The sequence below is a fragment of the Hemitrygon akajei genome, chromosome 10 (genome assembly GCF_048418815.1).
Source record: "Hemitrygon akajei chromosome 10, sHemAka1.3, whole genome shotgun sequence".
NCBI lineage: Eukaryota > Metazoa > Chordata > Chondrichthyes > Myliobatiformes > Dasyatidae > Hemitrygon > Hemitrygon akajei.
Genome location: NC_133133.1, coordinates 97,258,672 through 97,283,026, shown reverse-complemented (window position 1 = coordinate 97,283,026; position 24,355 = coordinate 97,258,672). Strand labels below are relative to the sequence as shown.

The following is a 24,355-nucleotide window of genomic DNA, read 5'->3' as shown; positions in this document are numbered from 1 at the left end:
CAAGTGATTTGTTGCTGATAGTTATTTAGTGACTATTCAAGCTAGTCTGATTAAAATCCAACAAAATGATGGTGAAGGTGTCAGTGAGTGCGGTTTCGTGCATGTTGATCACATCGCCCAGATCAGCTGGAGCCTGTCTGCCTGAGGTGGAATGTACACCACTACCAAAGTGATCACTGAAATCTCCCGCGGCTGGTAAAATGGATGGCACTTCATTGCTAGATATTCCATGTCTGGTGAGTAGAAACGGGACATCACTGACACATTTGTACACCGCGAGGTTGATCATGAGGCATACATCTTCACCTCTGCTTCTGAGAGACTCGACAGTCCTGTCCTGACGGTGTATAGTGAACCCGTCAATCTGAAACGCTGCGTCCGGAACGGAAGGGGTTAACCAAGATTCCGAGAAACAGAGGACACTCACGGTCCTAAAGACCCTCTGCTACAGCACCCTAGCTCTGAGATCGTCAATTTTATTTCCAGAGACTGTACGTTTGCCAGCAAGTCGGTACTGGTTGTGGAGAACTCGATTCTTTAAACGCACTTGTAGCCCCGAGCGGAGCCACGTTTCCGATGAGTTCGCCTAGCGAGGATATTACAGCCACAGTCTGCATTATTTCTGTCGATTTTAAGCAGCAATGAATTGTTCAATCGCATCTTTATTACCTTGGATGCAGTTGTGATTCTCTGCTGTAGCATGCTGAAACGGGAATATTTAATCGTATACACCGAGCTGCGCCGCTTTGAGTTCACCCAGAAGATTGGATTTAGACCGGAGATGATGAGGAATTTCTTTAGCCAGAGAGTTGTGATTCTGTGGATTTTTGTTTTGCCACAGACAGTTGTGGCGACCACGTCTTTATGTATCTCTAAGGCAGAGGTTGATAGATTCTTGATTGGTCAGGGCGTGAAGGGATGTGTGCCAAGGCAGGAGATTGGGACTGAGAGGAAAATTGGATCAGCCATGATGAAATGGCGGAGTGTCCCATTTTCTTATGGTCTTATGGTCTATTATTGGTAGTTTGATTTGACCAATCTATGTGTAGAATAAAATTATCCACAATTACACGTGCAGGCTTCATACTCTAGTTTCCAGTTTAACCCTATCGCATGACTACAAAAGGGCGAACGGGCAACCACCAAAAACACTTCTGTTCCTTGGTGTATCCCAACACAATATTACGACAGTAGAATTGATTGATTTAAATGATTTCCATAAATTTCGTCACTAAAAGAGCTTCATTCAGTTTGCTTGTGCAGTATTCGAGCAAACACGAATGAATGTACTAATGGAGCGACGTTACCGTTCTTTTCCACATCTCACACGGCTCCAAATCATTGTGCAACCTCAGACCATTAACGTTGCTCACCTCGATGGAATGTGGTACCTAAATTTAAGTACATCCTAGCTGCCATTCCTCGTTAGTTTCAATAAGTTGCAAATCGCCAGGAGTATCTTTTCTGCATCAAAATGTAGCGCATTAGGAGAACAAGAACTTATCGGACTGTATAAGGCCCTGCACTGATGCACTGCGAGTAGGATCAACTTTCCAGTATGTAGTTATTGAGAAATGTTCTAATTCTCCAACAGCAAATATTTGAACGAACTCCAATTCACTGCTGAACGAGAAAAAAAAATGGTGCGATAATTTGCGGACGATTATTTCAAGGGCAAAGAGAAAAATTCGAACGAGGTTGAAAGCGACATTGGATGTATCGCAACTCTGGCAGGGTTTGCAAGGTATTACTTCCTACAAAACGAAACCCAATAGCATGAATGGCAGCGATGCTCTATGCACGCTTGGAAAGGAAGAACACAACTACAGCTGTGAAGATCCCTGCTGCACCTGATGACCCTGTGATCTCTGTCTCAGAGGCCGATGTTAGACTGTCTTTAGTCTAAAGAGAGTGAACAAGGCGGAAGGTCCCCATGGAGTACCTGGTAAGGCTCTGAAAACCTGTGCTAACCAAGGGGGTATTCAAGGACAGTTTCAACCTCTCACTCCTATGGGCGAAAGTTCCTACTTGCTTCAAAAAGGCAACAATTATACCAGTGCCTAAGAAGAATGTGAGCTGCCTTAATGACTATTGCTTGGTAGCACTCACATTGACAGTGATGAAATGCTTTGAGAGGTTGGTCATGACTAGACTGAACTCCTGCCTCAGCAAGGACCTGGACCCATTGCAATTTGCCTATTGCCACAATAGGTCAATGGCAGATGCAATCTCAATGGCTCTCCACGTGGCTTTAGACCACCTGGACAACACAAACACCTATGTCAAGATGCTGTTCGTCGACTTTAGCTCAGCATTTAACACCATCATTCCCACAGTCATGATTGAGAAGTTGCAGAACCTGGGCCTCTGTACCTCCCTCTGCAATTGGATCCTCGACTTCCTAACCTGAAGACTACAATCTGTGCAGATTGGTGATAATATCGCCTCCTCGCTGACGATCAACACTGGAGCAACTCAGGGTGTGTGCTTAGTCCACTGCTCTACTCTCTCTATACCCATAACTGTGTGGCTAGGCAGAGCTCAGATACCGTCTATAAATTTGCTGACGATACAACCATTGTTGATAGGATCTCAGACTGAGACGAGAGGGCGTACAGAAGTGAGATATGTCAACTAGTGGAGTGCAGTCGCAGCACAATTACACGTGCAGAAGTGGAGAGTGTGAGCAGTTTCAAGTTCCTGGGTGTCAAGATCCCTGAGGATCTAACCTGGTCCCAACATATTGATGAGATTATAAATAAGACAAGATTGTACTTCATTAGGAGTTTGAAGAGATTTGGTATGTCAACAAATACACTCAAAAACTTCTACGGATGTACCGTGGAGAGCATTCTGACAGACTGCATCACTGTCTGGTATGAGGGGAGGGGCTACTGCACTGGACCGAAAGAAGCTGCAGAGAGTTGTAAATTTAGTTGGGTCCCATCTTGGGTTCTTGTCTACAAAGTTCCCAGGAGATCTTTAGAGAGCGGTCTTTAGAGAAATTGCAGTGTCCATTAGTAAGAACCTCCAGCATCTAGGGCATGTCCTTTTCTCACTGTTACCATCAGGCAAAAGGTACAGAAGCCTGAAGGCACACACTCAGCGATTCAGAAACAGCTTCTTCCCCTCTGCCATCCGATTCCTAAATGGACATTGAAGCCTTGAGCACTACCTCACGTTTTAAATATACATTATTTTGTTTTTGCACGATTTTTAATCTATTCAATCTAACAATACCCTGCATACCTTTGTTTTGCCAACTGATAAAACGTGCGAAAGGAAACAATGCCAGTTCTTCACAATAATGCGGCAGATTGACTGAAAACAATTAAAACTGTGGAAGCGTTTAAAATAACCCCTAAACCTCTCTTTTAGGTGAGTGTGCTCAATAATCTCATTATAGTATAAATTCCAAACAGGGCACTTTTATCATTAAAATAGTGAACACAGAACACTACAACTTTTCGGCCCACGGTGCTATTCCAACCTTTTAACCTACTCTAAATCAATGTAACCTTCCCTCCAGTTTTCTATCATCCATGTGCCTAGCTGAGTTTCTTAAATGTATTGAACGTTCTGTCCGAAAAGAATATAACTCTGCATCCTCTCACATTCTCTTTAGTTCGATTCATTTACACGTGGAAATATTACGTCAGTTTCAAAAATATATTAAAGTAATTGTTGAAACACTCTTGAGAAAGGGAGCCGAGAATGCGCTGCAGAACGTTGCCCATTCTCCGAGGAAGCTTTGCTTGTCTGTTTGCATTCAGGTTTCATGGAGGGAAGTATTTTTACATATGGAAGCAGTTAAATGCCAATCAGCTGTGTTTCTTCACCGTTCATCTCGTATGATAATACCGCCTCTTTTATTTTGTTTTCCTTGGCAACGCGTGTTAAATTCCCCAGTAAAAATAGACGTAGAACGAATTTTAAAATGCAGCAACAATGGCCTATTATAATTGTAAGAGGAATATGGGTGGAGAATTGTAAGCCGTTAAATGCTACATCATGGCTGAAGAAATCCCAGTAATAAAATCTAATCACTTGAAGATTCTTGTTAAACGATACCACTTCATCGTTATAAATACTGTGCATTTAAAACAATTTTCTAAATCTGGTTAATGTCGTTTTGGGAAAAGATATTCTATAAAAAGTTATTCTATAAAATACCTATTTTAATATCAATTGAATGTGGAATTTAAAACACCAGGGTTAAACTTGTTTGGGAAATTTTCCGCTTTGTGAACTTGCACACTGAAATTTCAGGAAAAAAAAAAGAAAGTGCTGCTTGCACAATAACTAATTTCTTTTTTTCGGATGAAAATTCTATCCAACGTTCCTGCTTAAAAGTTGTGAATATATAAATAATTGATAATCCGGAGTGTATCTGGTTACTGGAAGTTAAATTTACCTGGTTGGGTGAGTTAATTCTCCATCGCTAACGGCAAGCATGAGAAAATGGGCCCAATGTCCGAAAGCAGTGCCGGGTCAAAACTTCTCAACATTTGTTTCAACGTGCATTTTCTGTCAGTTTTAAATTGAACGTATCCCTCTTTTTAAAATTTCCCGGGTATTGTCAAAAACTGATGTCAAGTATCAGGCACCGTAAGAATCTTACGAACAACAACACTAGGGTATTAGTAAAACTTCGGCTTTTCACGAACACTGAGAAACCGCAACGGAACTGAGAATGCTGAGCTCTGAGAACCTTTTAAAAAAACACATTTTTTATACTTGAGACGATGGAGCAATAACTTCTGAGTATGTCTTTACAAATTTCTGTTTTTTTTTCAGATGATGGAGCAATAAGTTCTCAATATGACTTTACAATGTTCGGGGGTTAGTTCTATTTTACCGTCGTCTAAAGTATAAATAAAGGGACTGGGACAGCTTGGGAAGATTGGGTTTGGAGAAAAGGATGGTTACGGAAAGCTGCCTCTCAACTGTGGTCCGTGAGCCCTGTCAATCCGGATTGCTGACTAACGCTCTGACCTCTGCTGACACCGCTGAGAGCTGAACGTTACAAGGACGCGGCCACTCGATATTGCGCATGTGTGAGGATGAGGATATAAACGTCGAAAATCCACCGCACTGTCAATGACATGCAATTCCATCTGATTTTATATTCCGGGGGTAGGTCAGCTATTCCAACTCCCCACTAGACTGAAACACCGAGTGCCTAAACCTTGGGCATTTGGGGATGAGTATCAGAGAAGAGAATACCGTAAACTGCAGACCAGCAAACTTTAACCGCTTCTCCCTTTCCAGAAGCTCACCAACAGCTTTTTCTCAAACTTTCAGAGCACTCTCTGGGAACACGTCTCTGGAATCGAGATGCGAGTCTCACAGTCTGACGGAAAACTACACTAACATAAGAAACAAGCCATTTACACAGCACTATACCCCAAACGTTTCTAATTCCTCAACAATTTAGAAAGCAAATGCACGTACGCATACGTTCCTGTGTATATCTAGATGCACACCAACATCCAGCGACTAGTGAATATTGTATTCTATGGATATGTCTGCGTAGCTGCCTGCAAATGCACACATACATATTTGATATTTACAGCAAAAGGAAACTTGTCTCACTTATTAGATCATTTAAGATGGGTTACTTGCCAACGCTGAGCTAATTTTGTTACACGACTAATAAAACATGACAGTGATGTGCGCATACCGATATTGACATGCAGTACCTATACACAGACAAGTATGGCTGCAAACGATTATCTCCACCAGCCAGTAGAAAGGAAACTCTTCTGGTTATAATTAGTGATGACAGGAGCTTCACTCGTTCTTGTCTGCAGTGGTATTATTGGCTAGACTTTGACAGACAGCAAGTCTCGCCCTCGAGCAGCGCCCCACTTGACAGGGAAGAAATGCATGTTTGACTGGAGGTGCAGACGGGAGCGCGCCATCCGGTCAAAGGTTACCGCTGGCTGGAATGGGATTCAATCTGGGACTTGGAAGGTATCCGACCGGTCTCCCAGTCCAGCGGATTTGTCCAACTGCCCTCTGTATTCGGGCTGGTGCATCCCGCCAGCGCTGGAAGTTGGGGGCTGATGGCGCTCAGTTCCAGGGCGCATGCTTTCTCCGTGGAGTCTCTAGTAGGGAATCCCCTGAAGAGAAAACATGAAGACACAAGAAATGGGAAAGTGAGAGGCCGACGCAACGACATGCGGCATCGGCCCGAGGAACCGAAGTACGAGGAAGACGAGCGATCTGGTTAGTCTTCCACACTAATTATTGATGCAACTGACTTCAACACACATCACCAGCGGAGAGCTTTCCTCGACTTTCCATGATGTTTGATTAAACCTGCAAAGGACAATAATTACAACTTAGAAATAATTAAAAACTACTTTTATTTCGTTTAAATACATTTATAATTTGGGTTATAATATTCCTTTCTGCTTTTCAGGCGTATTTAATTGTTCTATGTGCAAATTTTGGATTCGTGGTAGAGTCGATATTCGTATGGCGCGTTTCCGCTTTCGAATTTTTAGCATGCAGGCATCTCCTGGAAATGTGAATAGATTAACAACAGAAATTGATAGAAACTAAACTGGCAGATTCATAAAACAGACGCAAAGATTGTCTCGTGACTACGAATGGGTTCCGTTTCATTGTGGGGAGAACGCTCCTCAGATCCACATTCCGTTTGAATTACACCATATAAAATGCATTTTGTTTTAGTTTGCTACTGTGTGTGTGAGTGAGCGAGAGAGAGAGAGAGAGAGAGAGAGAGAGAGAGAGAGAGAGAGAGAGAGAGAGAGAGAGAGAGAGAGAGAGAGAGAGAGAGAGAGAGAGAATGTGTGAGAGAGAGTGAGAGAGCGAGAGTGGGAGAGAGACAGTGAGGTACACACTCCGTTCGAATTACACTATATTAGATGCATTTGGTTTTAGTTTGCTACGGTGTGTGAGAGTGAGAGAGGGAGAGAGAGAGAGAGAGAGAGAGAGAGAGAGAGTGAGTGAGAGTGTGAGAGAGTGAGAGACAGAGAGAGAGAGAGTGAGAGAGAGCGTGAGACAGAGAGAAAGTGAGAGTGAGAGTGTGAGAGAGTGAGTGAGAGTGTGAGAGAGTGAGAGACAGAGAGAGAGTGAGAGTGAGAGAGAGCGTGAGAGACAGAGAGAGAATGAGAGTGAGAGAGCGGGAGAGAGCGAGAGTGTGAGAGGGAGTGTGAGACAGAGAAAGAAAGAGTGAGAGACAGAGAGAGAGCGAGAGAGTAAAAGAGAATGTGAGAGAGTGTGTGTGTGTTTGTGTACGTGTAAAAGAGAGTGTGTGAGAGAGTGAGAATGTAAGAGAGGGTGAGAATGAGAGAGCGAGAGAGAGTGAGTGTGTGAGAGGGAGTGTGTGCGTGAGAGAGTGAGAGAAAGACAGAGAAGGCATCGAGGGGTGGGTCAAAGAGTTGGCTACTTCGGGAGGTCAATGTAAAGACGAGCGAGGCGGCCGGACAGGAAATAAGCTGGTGACGGCCTTCATCAAAGTATTATTCTTGGTATCTTGCAGTGGAGGCGAAAGCAGAAGGGCCCAAAACCCAGAGGTCTCCGTCTCCCAGATCATTCGGCGGTGACTTTGAAGGTCCACAGGTAGAACTACAGGGGATGGATCTTTGGAAGAGGTTTCACGAGATAGGGACTGAGATGATCATCACAAAAGCTGGCAGGTGATACAAGACGAGTTAAACTTTTCACTTCGTTCGTACACTCGGGATTGTTCTTTAGCATAAAACGTAAACAACGAAAATTGCTTTTTTTAAGAGGCGTTGTCCGTTGGCAAAATTTGGACAGTAAAACAATAAGAACCTCGCTTGGGTTAATTGAAGATCCGTAAAATATAATAGCGGACCCAATCCCTCCCAGTACGTAGTTTGCTTGACCAGAGATTTATTTAGAGCTTCGCATTTACTGTTTGAATAATCTTTTAATTTGGAAAACTTACAAATATCTGTAATTTTGTAAATAGAATCCAGAAAATTATATTAATATCAGATATTTACCGCAATGCAGCTTTCTCGCCTCTACCAAAATTAAAAATAAGGCCACTGATTTGTGGTTTTCAATTAGGGAAAGCTAAGATTTTAACGTAAAGATTTGGATTTATCCTAATAAACGGGAATGCCTTGTTGCGATTGCAAGCAGCGCAGGTTACACATCGCAGCATTGGCGGGACGGGTTCTTCAAAACAGTGAAGAAAGGCCTTTGACATTTTGCTCATGCTCCGCACTCTGGCCGTCTCTACTTCGGTAAAGCGGATAAGAGTGGACATTCAGTCTAATGGTGCCAATTTCTGCACAGGCGCATGTTTCCTGCCATCAGAGTGAAAATCAGAGGTCTGGAGCCCGAACAGCGGTATTACATCGCCATGGATATTATCCCCGTGGATTCCAACAGATACAGGTACTCTTCACAGCATCTACGCCGGTTCGGTGACAAGCCGGCACCGCTGCCCTCTAGAAATCATGACACACACGCATAGTACAGTGGGCATCCTTTAATTCCCTGAAGCAACCCTTCAGCAAAAATGGAACTTTTTCAGCAAATACAGACAACTTGGCGAGTTGATTCTATATTTTGCTAACAAAACAAAATTCGTTTAACTATATAATGTCATCATCATGTCCCACGTTTAAATGACGTACATAGTCAATCCAAGACCATGATTGGACCTGATAAATTTTCTACAGACGTGGTTTTCCATTGGCTCCTTCTGGGCAGTGTCTTTACAAGACGGGTGACCCCAGCCATGATCCATACCCTTCAGAGATTGTCTGCCTGGCGTCAGTGGTCACATAGCCAGGACTTGTGATATTCACCGGCTGCTCATAGGATCATCTTCCTTCAGCTCCCATGCCTTCCCCTGACTCTGATGGGGTGTGGGGGCTAAGCAGGTGCTACACCTTGCCCATGGATGGCCTGCTGGTTAGCCGGGGAAGGAGCACCAGACACCTCCTTTGGTAGAAATGTATCAGTTCTTTGCCACCCAAAGAGAGTATGACATTAGTTAAAATTAGATGAGATACAAATTGACAAGAGAATACACAATGTAAGTGCAGGAATAGGCCACTCAGCCCCCCAGTCCTACAACATCATTTAATGCTGCTATGGCTGAGACTCCCCAGACCACAACTCCTCTTCTATGCCAGTTCTCCACAACCCAAATCTTCCTATACACTACTTTTTTTTAAGTACCCTGATGAACAAATGTCCACAACCCGCTGAGGTACAGGGGAAGAGAGATTCACCATTTTGTAAAAAATCCACACATCAGTTTTACATGATCATGGAACATAGAATATTACAGCACAGGATGAGGCCCAACCAGATGCCAATGTAACTAATGCCATTAGCCTGCACCTGACCCATTCCCTATCTACTTACATACCTATCAAAAATTGCCATCACACCTACTTCTACCACCTTCTCTGGCAACATGTTCCAGCCACCTACCACTTTCTATGTAAAAAGCTTGCCTCACAAATATCCTTTAAACTTTCTGTCTCTCATCTTAAACCCCTGCCTCTTGTACTTGACCTTTTCACCCTATGGAAGAGATTCTGAATATCTCCCCTAATTTCATAAACATGTAGCAGGATTACCTCAGCCTCCAAAACACAAGGGAAAGCAATCCAAGTTTCTGCAATCTCTCTTTTAGAATGAGACAACATCATGGTAAGCCTCTTCTATACCCTCTCCAAAGTCTCAATGCCTTTCCAATAATGTGGTGACCAGAAGACCAGAAGATATTGAAGCAGAATTAGGCCATTAGGCTGATCCAATTCTGTTCCATCATTTCATCACAGCTGATCTAATTCTACTCTCATCTCCAATCTCCTCCCGTTTCACTGTATCCCTTCATGCCCTGACCAATCAAGAATCTATCAACCTCTGCCTTTAAATATACAGTAAGGCTTGGCCTTCACAGCTGCCTGTGGCAAAGAAACATCAAAACATAGAAACATAGAAAACCTACAGTACAAAACAGGCCCTTCGGCCCACAAAGCTGTTCCGAACATGTCCTTACCTTAGAACTACCTAAGCTTTATAGACAATATAGGTGCAGGAGTTGGCCATTTAGCCCTTTGAGCCAGCACCGCCATTCAATGTGATCATGGCTTATCATCCACAATCAGTACCCCATTCCTGCCTTCTCCCCATATCCCTTGACTCTGCTATCTTTAAGAGCTCGATCTAACTCTTTCTTGAAAGCATCCAGAGAATTTGCCTCCACTGCCTTCTGAGGCAGAACATTCCATAGATTCACAACTCTCTGGGTGAAAAAGTTTGTCCTGAACTCCATTCTAAATGGCCTACCCCTTATTCTTAAACTGTGGCCTTTGGTTCTGGACTCCCCCAACATTGGGAACATGTTTCCTGCCTCTAGCATATCCAATCCCTTAATGGGCTTTACCCATAGCCCTATATTTTTCTAAGCTCCAAGGATTCCACAGATTCACCACTCTCTGGCTAAAGTAATTCCTCCTTCCCTCCATTCTAAAAGGATGCCCCTCTATACTGAGGGCCTTAGACTTAGACTCTCCAACCATAGGAAACATCTTCTGCACATCCACTCTATCATGCTTTTCACTATTTGATGGGTTTAAATTAGATCATCCTTTATTCATCTGAATGCCAGTGAATACAGGCCTAGAGCCATCAAATACTCTTCATATGAGAAGTCATTCAATCTTGGAATCATTTTCATGAATCTCCTTTGAACCATCTCCAGTTTCAGTATATCCTTTCTGAGATGAGGAGTCCAATACTCCAAGTGAGGCTTCCCCAGTGTTATATAAAGTCTCAACATTATATCATTGCATATATTTTCTAGTCCTCTTGAGATGAATGCAAGCATTGTATTTGTCTTCCTTAGCGTGGACTCAACCTGCAGATTAACCTTCAGGGAATCTTGCACAAGGATTCTCCAGTCCCTTTGTGCCTCAGTTTTTTTTCTATTTGTTTCTCCATTTAGAAAATAGACAACCTTTTGATTTCTTCTACCAAAGTGCATGACCATACACTCCCAACAGTGTATTCTATATACCATTTCTTTGCCCATTCTCTTAATCTGTCTAAATCGTTTTGTATCCTCCCTACTTACTTAAAACTGCTTGCCCATCTAGCTATCTTCATATTGTCTGATAATTTTGCAACAAAGCCATCAATTCCATCATCAAATCATTGACATATAATGTAAAAAGAATTTGTCCCAGCTGAGACCCTTGTGGAACACCACTAGTCACCGGCAGCCCTCCAGGAAGAGGCTCCCATTATTCCCGCTCTTTGCCTCCTGCTTTATCCATGCTAGAATCTTTCTTGTTATATCATGGACTCGTAGTTTATTAAGCAGCCTCATGTGTGGCACCTGCTCAAAGGCTATCTGAAAATCCAAGTACACAACATCAACTGATTCTCCTTTGTCTATTCTGCTTGTTATTTCTTCAAAGAATTCCAACAGATTTGTTAGGCAAGATTTTCCCTTGAGGAATCCATGCTGACCACAGCCTTATTTATCATGTGCCTCCAAGTATACTGAGTCATCATCCTTAATAATCAACTCCAACACCTTCCCAACCACTGAGGTCACTCTAACTGACCTAAAATTTCCTTTCTTTGCCTCTCTCCCTCCTTAAAGAGTGGAGTGATATTTGCAATTTCCCAGTCTTCCAGAACTATTCTAATGATTCCTGAAAATCATTACACTTCAGCCACTTGTTTCAGAACTCTTGGGTGTATACCATGTGGATCATCTGGTCTAGTTGACTTATCTATCTTCAGACCTTTCAGTTTCACAAGAAGCTTCTCTCTGGTTATGGTATCTTCACACACCTGATGACCCCTGACATCTGAAACTTCCACCATACCACTAGTGTCTTCCAGAGTGAAGACTGACGCAAAATACTTATTCATTATCCCCCATTACTACCTCTCCAGCATCATTTTCCAATGGTCTGATATCCACTCTCATCTCTCTTTTACACTTTATCTGAAGAAATGTTTGGTATCCACTTTAATATTATTGACTAGTTTACTTTTGTATTCCATCTTAAACTTCTTAATGACTTTTTTAGTTGCCTTCTGTTGTTTGTTAAAACCTTCCCAATCCTCTAGATTCCCATTAATTTGTGCTATGTTACATGCCCTCTCTTTGGTTTTGACTTCTGTTAGTCATCTTTCCTTTGGAATACTTCTTCCTCTTTGGGATGCATTTATCCTATACCTTCTGAATTGCTTCCAGAAATTCCAGCCATTGCTTGTCTGCTGTCATCCCTGCCAGTATTGTTTCCCAATCAGGTCTGGCCAACTCCTCTCTCATGCCTCTGTAATTCCCTTTACTTCACTGTAATACTGATACATCTGTACATCTGATACTCCTCCATCTCAAATCTCAGGGTGAATTCGATAATATTATGATCACCTCCCTTGATGGTTCTTTTACCTTAAGCTCTCTAATCAATTCTGGTTCACTGCACAGCACCCAATCCCGAATAGCTGATCAATTAGTGGGCTCAGCCATGAGCTGTTCTAAAAAGCCACCTTATAGGCACTCTAGAAATTCCCCTTCTTGGAATGCTGCACCAACCTACCTGCTAATTTACCTGCCTTTGAAGTCCATCTTGACTATTGTAACATTACCTTTTTGATATGCATTTTCTATCTCCCATTGTAATTTGTAAGCCACATCCTTGCTACTGTCTGGGGGTCTATGTAAAAATCCCATTGGGATCTTTTTAATCTTGCAGTTCTTTAGGTCTATCCATAATAATTCAATACCTATGTCATCACTTTCCAATGATATCATTTATTTTTTTTCAACAGAACTGCAATTTATTATCAATAGAACAAAGCCACCCCTTCTACCATTCTGCCTGTCCTTTCAATACAATGTGTCTCCTTGGACATTAAGATCCCAGCATCTTATGTATGACTACAACATCATACCTGCCAAGCTGCAAGTTTTCTACCTTATGCCGTATACTGCACGCATTCAAATACAACATCTTCAGTCCTGTATTCACCCTTTTCTATTTGGTCCACCTTTTACATTGCAACTCATCTTGTTGACTGCAATTTTGCCCTATCAACAGCCTCTCCTCACTACACATTGCCTCTGTTTGTAAACCAGCTACCTCATCTTCAACACTATCATCCGCCTTTCCTGTGATACTTCTTGCATTGAAGTATAGATGGTTCAGGACACTAGTCACATCGTACTCAACCTTTTGATTCCTAACTTTGTCTGAAGTCTTACCAACATCTGCCTCCAAAATCTCTCCACTAACTGTTCTGGCACTCTGGTTCCCATCCCCCTGCAACTCTAGCTTAAACCATACCTTGCAGCATTAACAAACATTGCTGCTAGGAATGTTCCAGTTCAGGGGCAAACCATCACTTCTGTGTAAGGTCCCACCTTCCCTGGAAGTGTTACAAGGTGGGGGGCAAGGGTACTCGAGAAGGACCAAAAAGCAGGACACAAACACGTTTTCTTAAGGTTCAATAAAATAGAGTTTATTAACCATATAACCATATAACAATCACAGCACGGAAACAGGCCATTCCGGCCCTCCTAGTCCATGCCGAACTCTTAATCTCACCTAGTCCCACCTACCCGCACTCAGCCCATAACCCTCCACTCCTTTCCTGTCCATATACCTATCCAATGTTACCTTAAATGACACAACTGAACTGGCCTCTACTACTTCTACAGGAAGCTCATTCCACACAGCTATCACTCTCTGAGTAAAGAAATACCCCCTCGTGTTTCCCTTAAACTTTTGCCCCCTAACTCTCAAATCATGTCCTCTCGTTTGAATCTCCCCTACTCTCAATGGAAACAGCCTATTCACGTCAACTCTATCTATCCCTCTCAACATTTTAAATACCTCGATCAAATCCCCCCTCAACCTTCTACGCTCCAATGAATAGAGACCTAACTTGTTCAACCTTTCTCTGTAACTTAAGTGCTGAAACCCAGGTAACATCCTAGTAAATCGTCTCTGCACTCTCTCTAATTTATTGATAACTTTCCTATAATTCAGTGACCAGAACTGTACACAATATTCCAAATTTGGCCTCACCAATGCCTTGTACAATTTACTCTTTACAAGGAGAACTGTGACACAAGGATAGAACACAAACTTTGGACTTGGAGACTTGGAGGAACACAGACCTTGGACTTGGAGACTTGGGACGAGGAATGCCGCAGCCCAGACTTGGACACTTGGGACTTGGATCACCACAGCCAGCACTTGATACTTTGGACTTGGAACACCAGGGCCAGGACTTGATACTCAAACACAGGACATGAAACATTGAGCCAGGACTCCGCCTTCAGACATGAGGCATGGAGCTGGGACTCTTTAACACCGGGGTCAGGACCCTTCTAGGGTACAGGGCCGGGACCCCTCTTTAGACAGGACATTGATACAGAGACCACACAACAACAGTCCATGCGAGTAGCGGCAAACGGCCTACTGTGCTGGATAAACGACGACAAAACAACGGACGGTACTATCACTGGACTCAAGTTTGTTCCAAGCTGCGGGGGCTCTTAACTCACTCTGGTGGGTTAACCTTGCCCGGACCCACTCTGGAAAGGGAAGGCGAGTTGCTGGCACTTGCTGCAGGAGGAGACTTGGCTTGCTCCGGCTAGAAAACTTTGGCTTGTGTTAGCTACGGTGACTTCGCTAATACTCCATAACACTCTCGCTGAAGCTAGGGGCTTATAAACTGCCGGTTCAGTCAAGAGTAAATTACCTTAATCACCAAGCTCAAGAGACATGTGAAACAGGGAATTAAAGGGGAACAAGGAGTCAATGGTCCAGACCATAACACAACCTAGATAAATTTAAAGGGAAACTGATCCGGACCATGACAGGAAGAGAGTCCAATTATCCAAAAATCTTATGCCTTCCTTCCTACACTGACTTTTTAGCCATGTATTAACCTATATAATCTTCCTAGTTCTGGCCTCACTAGCACATGGCATGGGTACCAATCCTGAGATCACAACTGTTGAAGTCCTGCCCTTTAACTTAGCACCTAACTCCCTGCACTCCCTATGCACAACCTCATCACTTGTCCTACCCATTTCATTGATACCAATAAAAACACAAAATGCTGGCAGAACTCAGCAGGCCAGACAGCATTTTGTGTTTTTATTTATTTCCAGCATCTGCAGATTCACTTGTGTTGTCATTGATACCAACATGGTTCATGACTTCTGGCTGCTCACCCTCCCACTTAACAATGCTGAGGTCTCGATCTGAGATATGCCCGATCTGAATATGGTACTCAGGAAGCAACATACTATCCAGGAATCTTATTCTCATCATGGAACCTCCTGTCAATTCCCTTAATTAACAAATCCCCAATCACCACACATGCCTCTTGTTCTCCCTTCCCTTGTGAGTCGCAGAGGCAGATTCAGTGCTAAAGACCCGACCACAGTGACTTTCCCCCATTAGGTCATCCCTCCAGACAGCATCTAAAGTGATAAACCTGTGTTTAGGGAGATGGGCACAGGACTACACTGTCCTGGCTGGTAAACCACTTTCACATTCCTGACTGTCACCCAGTCTCCTGTGTCTTGCACCTTGGGTATAATTATCTCTCTATATGTATAATCCACCAGCCCACCAGCCTCTCAAGTCATCCAGTTCCTCTTCCAGTTCCAATTCCTGAATGCAGTCTGTTAGAAGTTGCAGCAGGATGCATTTCACGCAGTTGTAGTTGCCAGGGACACTGGAGATCTCCCTGTCTTCACAAGAGGATCATTTCACTATCCTGCCTGGCATCTCTACTGTCCTAACTGAGAGGATATAAAGAAAAGATGGAAAAAAAACTTAAGTTTGAGCTTTTCTTTCCTTTGCTTTCTCTGATTGAAGCCTCTCTTCACTGAAGCTTTGAAGAACTAAAGCCTGATCACCGCTGTGACTGTCCACTCAGACGATGGACGCCAACCTTGCACTTGCCTTTCTAATCAATCCCAAATGCCAGCTGATTGCTGATCAAAGTCTATGCTGACCCATTTAACCTGCTTTGTCCCATCAACCTGCACCGACACCATAGTCATCCAAAACTCTACTATCCATGAATCTAGCAAAACTTCCCTTAAATGTTGAAATCGAACTCACATGCACCACTTGTACTGGCAGCTCATTCCACACTCCCATGATCCTCTGGGCAAAGAAGTTACCCCTCATGCTCCCCTTAAAATTTCACCTTTCAGCCCTAACACATAACTTCTAGTTCTAGACCCACCCAACCTCAGTGGAAAAAGCCTACTTGCATTACCCTATCTATACCCCTCATAATTTTGTATATCTGTATCAAACCTCCTCTCAATCTTTTTCATTCTAAGGAATAAAGTGCTAACCTATTCAATCTTTCCTTACACTCAGGTCCTCCATTCCCAGCAACATCCTTGTAAATGTTCTCTGTACTCTTTCAAATGTATTTACATCTTTCCTGTAGGTGGGTGATGAAAGCTGCACACATTTCTCCATATTAGTCTGCATCAATGTCTTATACAACTTCAACATAACACCCCATCTCCTGTACTCAATACCTTGATCTTAGCAAGGCCACGGTGCTAAAAAAAAAATTTGTGATGCTATCTACCTGTGATACCACTTTGAATGAATAATGGGTCTGTAGATCCAGATCCCTCTGTTCTACCACACTCCTCAGTACCTGACCACTCACTGCGGTGATTGTGATCACCTACCCTAGATGATCCTCCCAAAGTGAAACACCTCACACTTCTCTACATATAATTCCATCTGTTATTTTTAAGCCCATATTTCCAGCTTGTTCAGATATTGCTGCAATCTTTGTGTCATCTGCAACTTTGCTGATCCAGTTAGCCACAGTATCATCCACATCATTGATGTAGATGACAAACAACAGAAGACCCAGCCCCGATCCCCATGGCACTCTACTAGTCACAGAGGCAACCACCTACTACCACTTTCAGGCCTCTCCCACAATGCCAATGTCTAATACAAATTACCATCACATCATGAATGCCAAGCGGATGAGTGACTACAGTCAAAGAACATAATGCAAGCTGATGATATACTGTACATTATCTTTGATAGATCTCACCATCTGAACTATCTGTATAGGAAGCTGCTGAACTGTGTCTGTCTGTGGAAGACTGAGAGATGGATCACGACAGAGACCGCCGGCCAGTTAACGTAAAAATACGTTATCAGTGCTGTCATATAATACAGCAGTAGCTTCTTTTCAAATCAATTCCCTAAGTACGTACACTTAGGTTTAAGAGGAGTCACTATTCTATGTGCATTGCTCTAGGAAATGTACAGCATCAATAGTGATCAGATGGATTGGGAGTCAATAGCATTGTTCTCTTTTGAGCACTGAAAGTTAAAAAGAAGTTTGCACAACATTTTGATACACAGTGAACATGTTTCTGGTTGCCACAGATGTTAGGGAAATCGTGAAAAAAAAACCCTTCCTGATCTGGAAATTAGCCTGTAATAATGCCTTCTACATGGGAAATTGAGTGGGTACGAATGGGGGCATTTTTCAAGACTTGTACATGTGTATGATGTTGGCAGGTACGTGTACCACAGTTCGCAGTGGATGGTGGCTGGAAATAGTGAGCAGCCTTCGCTGACACCACGAATGTACGTCCACCCCGATTCTCCAAGTTCAGGGCAGTCCTGGATGAAACAGGTCATCAGTTTCGACCGGGTAAAACTTACCAACAACGACATGGACCAGAAAGGACATGTAAGAGTTATCATCATTTCAGAAAGGCACACTCCTCCCCGAAAGGCACAGTCTGAATCAGTGCAGCGAACACTTGCGCAGATTATCCTTCTGGCCTACGTGAGTGTGGACTGCATCTAGATAACAATGGCATGACCCAAAATTATACTTGTGGCACATTTATTAACATATTTCCAAGAAGAATTGGGTCAGTGCTATAAAAGGTGGAAAACCAGCCGAAGACTGGTATCATTCAGCTCATGCCTGGTATATGGTGTCATGTGCCTCACCCCTGTGCTTAGTTTAATGGTCAGTGCACTGTGGCAGTCAGGCTCCCATACCGGTTTGCGAATTTGGGCTAGGCTAACGAGAAGTGGCAGCGTGTACATTCCCCGGGCTGAGCCAGTGCTGAGCAGAACCCACACCAACACGGTAAACAGGGGAGTAGCTTGGATGTCAATTATCACATATTATATGTCAACACTTATATTACAATTCAGTTACACATTACAACTCAGTGGAGGCTTGTTCAAAGGATCATTTTATTGTCAAAGTATGTATGTACAATACATCTCTGATATTCATCTTTTCCCAATAGCCATGAAATACAGAAAGATTGTTGAAAGAAAATGCGTCAACTCCCTCACCAGCCCCCCCCATCACGAATAAGAAAAATAAAACTCCTAAAGCCCCAAAATCCCCACCCCTTCCCCACAGATAAAAACAGTAACAATAACAATCCCCCACCCCTTCCCTACAGAAATAACAGCAACAATCCTTGGAGCGACGGAGGATGAGAGGTGACCTGATAGAGGTGTATAAGCTGATGAGAGGCATTGATCGTGGGATAGTCAGAGGATTTTTCCCAGGGCTGAAATAGCTATCACGAGAGGACACAGTTTTCAGGTGCTTGGAAGTACGTAGGTACAGAGGAGATGTTAGGGGTAAGTTTTTTACGCAGGGAGTGGTGAGTGTGTGGAATGGGCTGCCGGCGACGGTGGCGGAGGCGAATACGATAGGGTCTTTTAAGAGACTCCTGGATAGGTACATGGAGCTCAGAAAAATAGAGGGCAATGGATAACCTTAGGGAATTTCTAAGGTAAGGACATGTACGGCACAGCATTGTGGGCCGAAGGGCCTGTATTGTGCAGTAGTTTTCCTATGTTTCTATAGCAATCCCCCACCCCTTCCCCACAGAAAAAAAAAATCAGCGACAATAACAATCGCCGACTCCCTCACGCAAAAAAAGAATAGCGACAATAGCATCAAAATCCCCAACCACCCCCCCCCCCCTCCGCCAGTCACACATACACACACAAAGAACTAACAGGTCATTCACCCGCCAATCGGCTACAACAAAAAAAAGCACTGAAAACTGAAGGACAGCAGTATAAAGTACAGTCCAAGATTCATATAAATCTCAGCACATCGAACACAGCTTTCGGTCAGTATTCGTGGAGAGAGGCAGCACGAACTCAGTCATTCCATGAAGGGTGACTGCCACCGAACGCCGGCCCGAATTGTCAATACAACGCCGAGACATTGTTTCTCTCATTGCCACCAGATCATCCTGCAGTCCATGCACAGATACCGTCCGCGCATCCATGTGGTGCGGAAAGAGGCTGACACGGATCTCTCTGCAAATCAGCACCTACCGCTCCACGGATTGCACACGTTCGCATTCACAGAGACGGAATTCACCACTGTGACAGCTTATCAGAACCAACAGGTAAACGATGGTGATGTACCATCAATAACTCTCTCTGAGACGTGAGACGAGATATAGGCTTTTATTGACTGGAAGAAAGAACAAGCAGCAATTGACCACCATACTACATCCTGGAGACCGAGGGCAGGGTTCAGGCCTCAATCGCCTTTATACCGGGGTCTGTGGGAGGAGCCACAGGAGCAGTCAGCGGGGGGGGGGGGGGGGTGTCCTGACAGGTATATGTAGTTCACCACAGATGGTACTGACAGGCTGGGGGGGGGGGGCGTGCAAGATAGGGGATAGCGGGAGAAGAGACAGCAACGGAGGAAAGCGAAACAAATGGCCGAGGGGAAGTCACCTCCTTTGTAATGACAGAATTCTTGATACGACTCAATTGCATACTTTGCATTAACTTGATTATAGATTTACATAATTATGTAAAACGACATCAGAATTCTCGATCCTTTGTTATTTACTGGCATTTAGTTTCCCGTTGCAAAAGTTCTTTGAATCAAGTACTGCCCCTTCTGCCCTAAGTCCCAGATAGGAATTATAGGGAATTATAATTCAGTCCCGAATTATAGGAAAGATATCAATAAATTAGAGAGAGTGCAGAGACGATTTACTAGGATGTTACCTGGGTTTCAGCACTTAAGTTACAGAGAAAGGTTGAACAAGTTAGGTCTCTATTCATTGGAGCGTAGAAGGTTGAGGGGGGATTTGATCGAGGTATTTAAAATGTTGAGAGGGATAGATAGAGTTGACGTGAATAGGCTGTTTCCATTGAGAGTAGGGGAGATTCAAACGAGAGGACATGATTTGAGAGTTAGGGGGCAAAAGTTTAAGGGAAACACGAGGGGGTATTTCTTTACTCAGAGAGTGATAGCTGTGTGGAATGAGCTTCCTGTAGAAGTAGTAGAGGCCAGTTCAGTTGTGTCATTTAAGGTAAAATTGGATAGGTATATGGATAGGAAAGGAGTGGAGGGTTATGGGCTGAGTGCGGGTAGGTGGGACTAGGTGAGATTAAGAGTTCGGCACGGACTAGGAGGGCCGGAATGGCCTGTTTCCGTGCTGTGATTGTTATATGGTTATATGGTTATAGTTCCGAGCGTGGCTTTGAACCTCCAGCATTTAAATCAACCTATTGCAACCCCGTTCTCTTTCCTTATAGATCACCAGGTTGAAAATTGACAGAAACCCTTTCGCCAAAGGTTTCAGAGATCCCGGGAGAAACAGGTACGCACAGACCTGTTCTGGTGAAATCCTCATTTCAACGATTCCGCGTTGTCAGCGATAGCCGCTGAATCGGGTGAATCGGATGTCTCGTTGGTTCAGTGAGGATCTTTATTGGTTTATTATTGTTACATGTACAGTGAAAATCTTTTTTTCCCCCACGCCATCCATACAGATCATTTCATCACACTGAAGTCATACAAGGAAAAACAGTAACTGTGCAGAATAACACGCTCACAACATGCTGGGGGAGCCCAGCGCGTCTGCCAGCATCTACAAAGATGAATAAGCAGCGGCTGTTTCGGCCGAGACCGTTCATAAGGAAGAAATGATAGACAAAGAATCCGGAAGAAAAACGTGGGGAGAGGGGAGGGAGAACAAGCTGGCGGGTGATATGTGAGGCCAGGTGAGGGGGGAGGTGGGTGGGACAGGCTGATGAAGTGAGATGCTGGGAGGTGATAGATGAAACCAGGTGAGGGGAAGGTGGGTGGATGGGACAGTGTGGTGAAGTGAGACACTGGGAGGTGATAGATGGAAAAGGTAAAGAGATGAAAAAGAAGGAATCAGTTAGGAGAGGAGAATGGACCATAGGAGAAAAGGGTGGAGGAGAGGCACCAGAGGGAGGCAATAGGCAGATGAGGAGAAGAGAAAAAGTGAGAGGGGAGCAGGAATAATAAACAGAAAAAGAGAGAAGTATGGAGGGGTGATATTACTTGAAGTTAGGGAAATGGATGTTAATGCCGTCAGGTCCGAAGCTGCCCAGACCGAATATAAGGTTTTGGTCCTGCAACCTGAGAGAGTGTCCTCACTATGGCAGTAGAAGAGACCATGTTGGAATAGGAACGGGGAGTGGATTAAAATGGTTGGCCACTCGGAAATCCAATCTGTTGCGGACGGAGCAAAGGTGCTCGACAAAGCGGCTCCTTCATGTCTCGCTGATGCAGAGGCCGCCTTGCTGGGATCACCAGAATCAGTAGATGACTCCGACAGACACATACATGTAGTGTTGCCTCAGCTGTTTGGGGCCCTGAATGGTGATGAGGGAGGAGGTGAATGGGCAGGAGTACCATGTGCTGCTTGCAGGGATAAGTCGGGAGGGAGATCAGTAGGGAAGGACAAATGGACAATGAAATCACAGAGAGGCTGATCCCTGCAGAAAGGGGAGGGGAGGGAAAATTCGATTGGTCGTAGGATCCAGTTGAAAATTGCAGAATGGTGTGTTGGATGTGTAGGCTCCTGGGATGGCTGGTGAACATGCGATTGGTAGTAGAATCCAGTGGAAAATGGTAGAAGTTACTGACAATGGTGGACTGCTGGGATGGTTGGTAAGGACAAGAGGAGCTCAATCCCTATAACAGCGGCGATAAGATTAGATGAGGGCAGATACAGACTGTAGAACGAAGTATTATGGCAGCGAGAAAGTGCAGACAGACAAGGGGTGCAAAGCTGTAAACGCCACTGTACATTGTGAGTACGTGCTTTGCGGCTCCTGTGTCCCCCGTCCGATGGGAGGGAGCAGAAGGGAGAACGTCGGTGGGAATGGGCTGTTTGATTGTGTTGGCTGCCCCACCGAGGCAGCAGAAAGTGTAGACTGAGACCATGAGGAGAGGTTGTGATTTCCGGAGTTGTGTTATCAGGTAATATGCAGATAATAAAATTGATTATAGTAATTGGAGATTTTTGAAAACAGTTTATTTCCTAAAATACTTGTGATTGTAAGTGTTCCAGAAGAGCTGCCTTGGATACCCGGATTTGTCCGCTCAAGTACGTCTAAACTGTCCTCTTGCAATTAGGGTTGGTCTGGAGCGAGTGGTGGACAGCTACACCTGGAGACCCCCGAACCGTCGGCCGTCGCTGAATCTCCAGGCATTTGGGATCCAAAGGCCAGGTGTGTGCAATATTTCTGAATTCATGGACTGCTCGTATGTTCAATCTTTTAACGAGAATCTGCCTCCCACGTCGATATCCGATCACCCAATTCCAAGCTGCCTTTTAATTGCGTGAACATTCTCTCCGCAGCCATTTGCTCCGAGTGCCCGCCTGGGAGACCTGTTAGCGGGATACGCTGCATTCTGAGCTCCGAGCTGCATCCGATCTGTTCACCTGGGCTGCTTCACTTTAGCGTGAGCTCCCTCGCAGAAGCATCCCGGAATACCGCCCGATACAGCCTGGTGTGTGACAAGGACAGCCCAGAACCGCAGCGTTTCACCCTGCCGGCCTGCGACACCGCATCCCCTGATCCTTTGGTCACTCCAGCGCTCATGCGTGGTGTCCCCTCCATGTCCTCACTCACGGTGCTGACTGGGAGAGATGGAGAGGGCGATGGACCCGGACTGCAGCTCGCTCCCTGTGCGCTTCTCTCTCACCTGATGCAACCAGCAGGTACTGAGGCTCCGCCGACCCTCAGTCCATATGGTTCATACAACTGGTGTGCGCGACACCCGCACTCTCTCTTTGGATACAGTCTGTCCGCACCTTCTGCGCTGCTGGCAGACCCATTCAAACTGGCAACGCAAGCTATCAAAACTTCAGAACAGGCAAGACAACCCATTGGGTCCAGACTGTCAACCACTGCCTCTAACCTGGAGATGGCATAATTGGGAGAGCGGTAAATATCCGCTTGTTCTGGGGACGAGTGATTAGAGGTATTTTACGAGACTTGTCTAGATGGAGAAGGAGCGCTGATTTACTGATGGCTGTGACTGGCTTTTGCCGTTAAAAACAAAAGTACATGCAATTTCGGAAGACGTTGAAACAGCTCAGATAGATTGATTGCAATGTAGTTGTGCGGTTGAACAGTCCAGGCCCGGGAAACCAACGACACCTGCCCGATCTGAACGTTTAACTTTGGATAGAGTCAAACGCGAAACTTTTATTGCAAGAAACTTTCACACGAATTCTCCTCTACACTTTATAGTGCAGTGTGCTCCCTCAAGAGAAATACTTTGGAAGGTGTGGACTTCTGCGCCTTGAATGTTAATTGACAGTAGTGAAACGTCCAGACAAACTCCAACACAGAGAAATCTGAGCACCCGTTAGACCAGCGCTCGCATCCGAAATATGGGGCCACTTTTCAGCACAAATACCTTTAAAATATGGTTTATCAGACATAGATTTCTAAAAGGGCTGTATGATATTCTGAACCTGATATTTTAATGTTTTATGTGGATTTGAATATCAAATCTAACAACACTGAGTTTGTGAAAGGAGCTCGGGGCGTCAGAGTTTAATTCCGGGGTCGGTTATAAAGAGCCTCAGTACATCCTTGCCTTGGAATGCACCAGTTTTCCCCATGTGCTGTGGTTTCCTCCCAGTTGCAAATTGTTCTGTGATGAGGTTAGGGTTAATCGAGGTTGTCAAGTGTTGCTGGGGCGGAAGGGCCGACTCCGGGCTGAATGCTAAATAAAAGGAAAATTAAACACGAGCGCAGCATGTTGGAACATAGTCTTGGAATATTTCTGTTGATTTGATTTGTTCGTACTCCGTGGACTCTATCATCGTTGGTTAGAATCAGAATCAGGTTTAATATCACCTGCATATGTTGTTTCGCGGCAACAGTGCTTTGCAGTACATTGTAATAAAATTATAAATCACACTAAGTATATATTAAAATGAATTAAATAAGTGGTGCAAAAAGGGAGGGAAAACATGGTTAACGCCCAGTACGGTAGC

General features: G+C 44.2%; 1 protein-coding gene across 1 annotated transcript; it reads left to right on the top strand.

Annotated features, from left to right (window-relative positions):
• The first annotated feature begins 5,959 nt into the window (after positions 1–5,959).
• LOC140734006 (T-box transcription factor TBX22-like) lies at positions 5,960–23,664 on the top strand. Its single transcript, XM_073057585.1, has 8 exons — positions 5,960–6,231; positions 7,514–7,670; positions 8,302–8,403; positions 17,589–17,763; positions 19,307–19,471; positions 20,622–20,686; positions 22,477–22,571; positions 22,703–23,664. The coding sequence occupies exons 1-8, from the start codon at positions 6,069–6,071 to the stop codon at positions 23,278–23,280; spliced, it is 1,500 nt and encodes a 499-aa protein (XP_072913686.1). The 5' UTR covers positions 5,960–6,068; the 3' UTR covers positions 23,281–23,664.
• Positions 23,665–24,355: the final 691 nt, after the last annotated feature.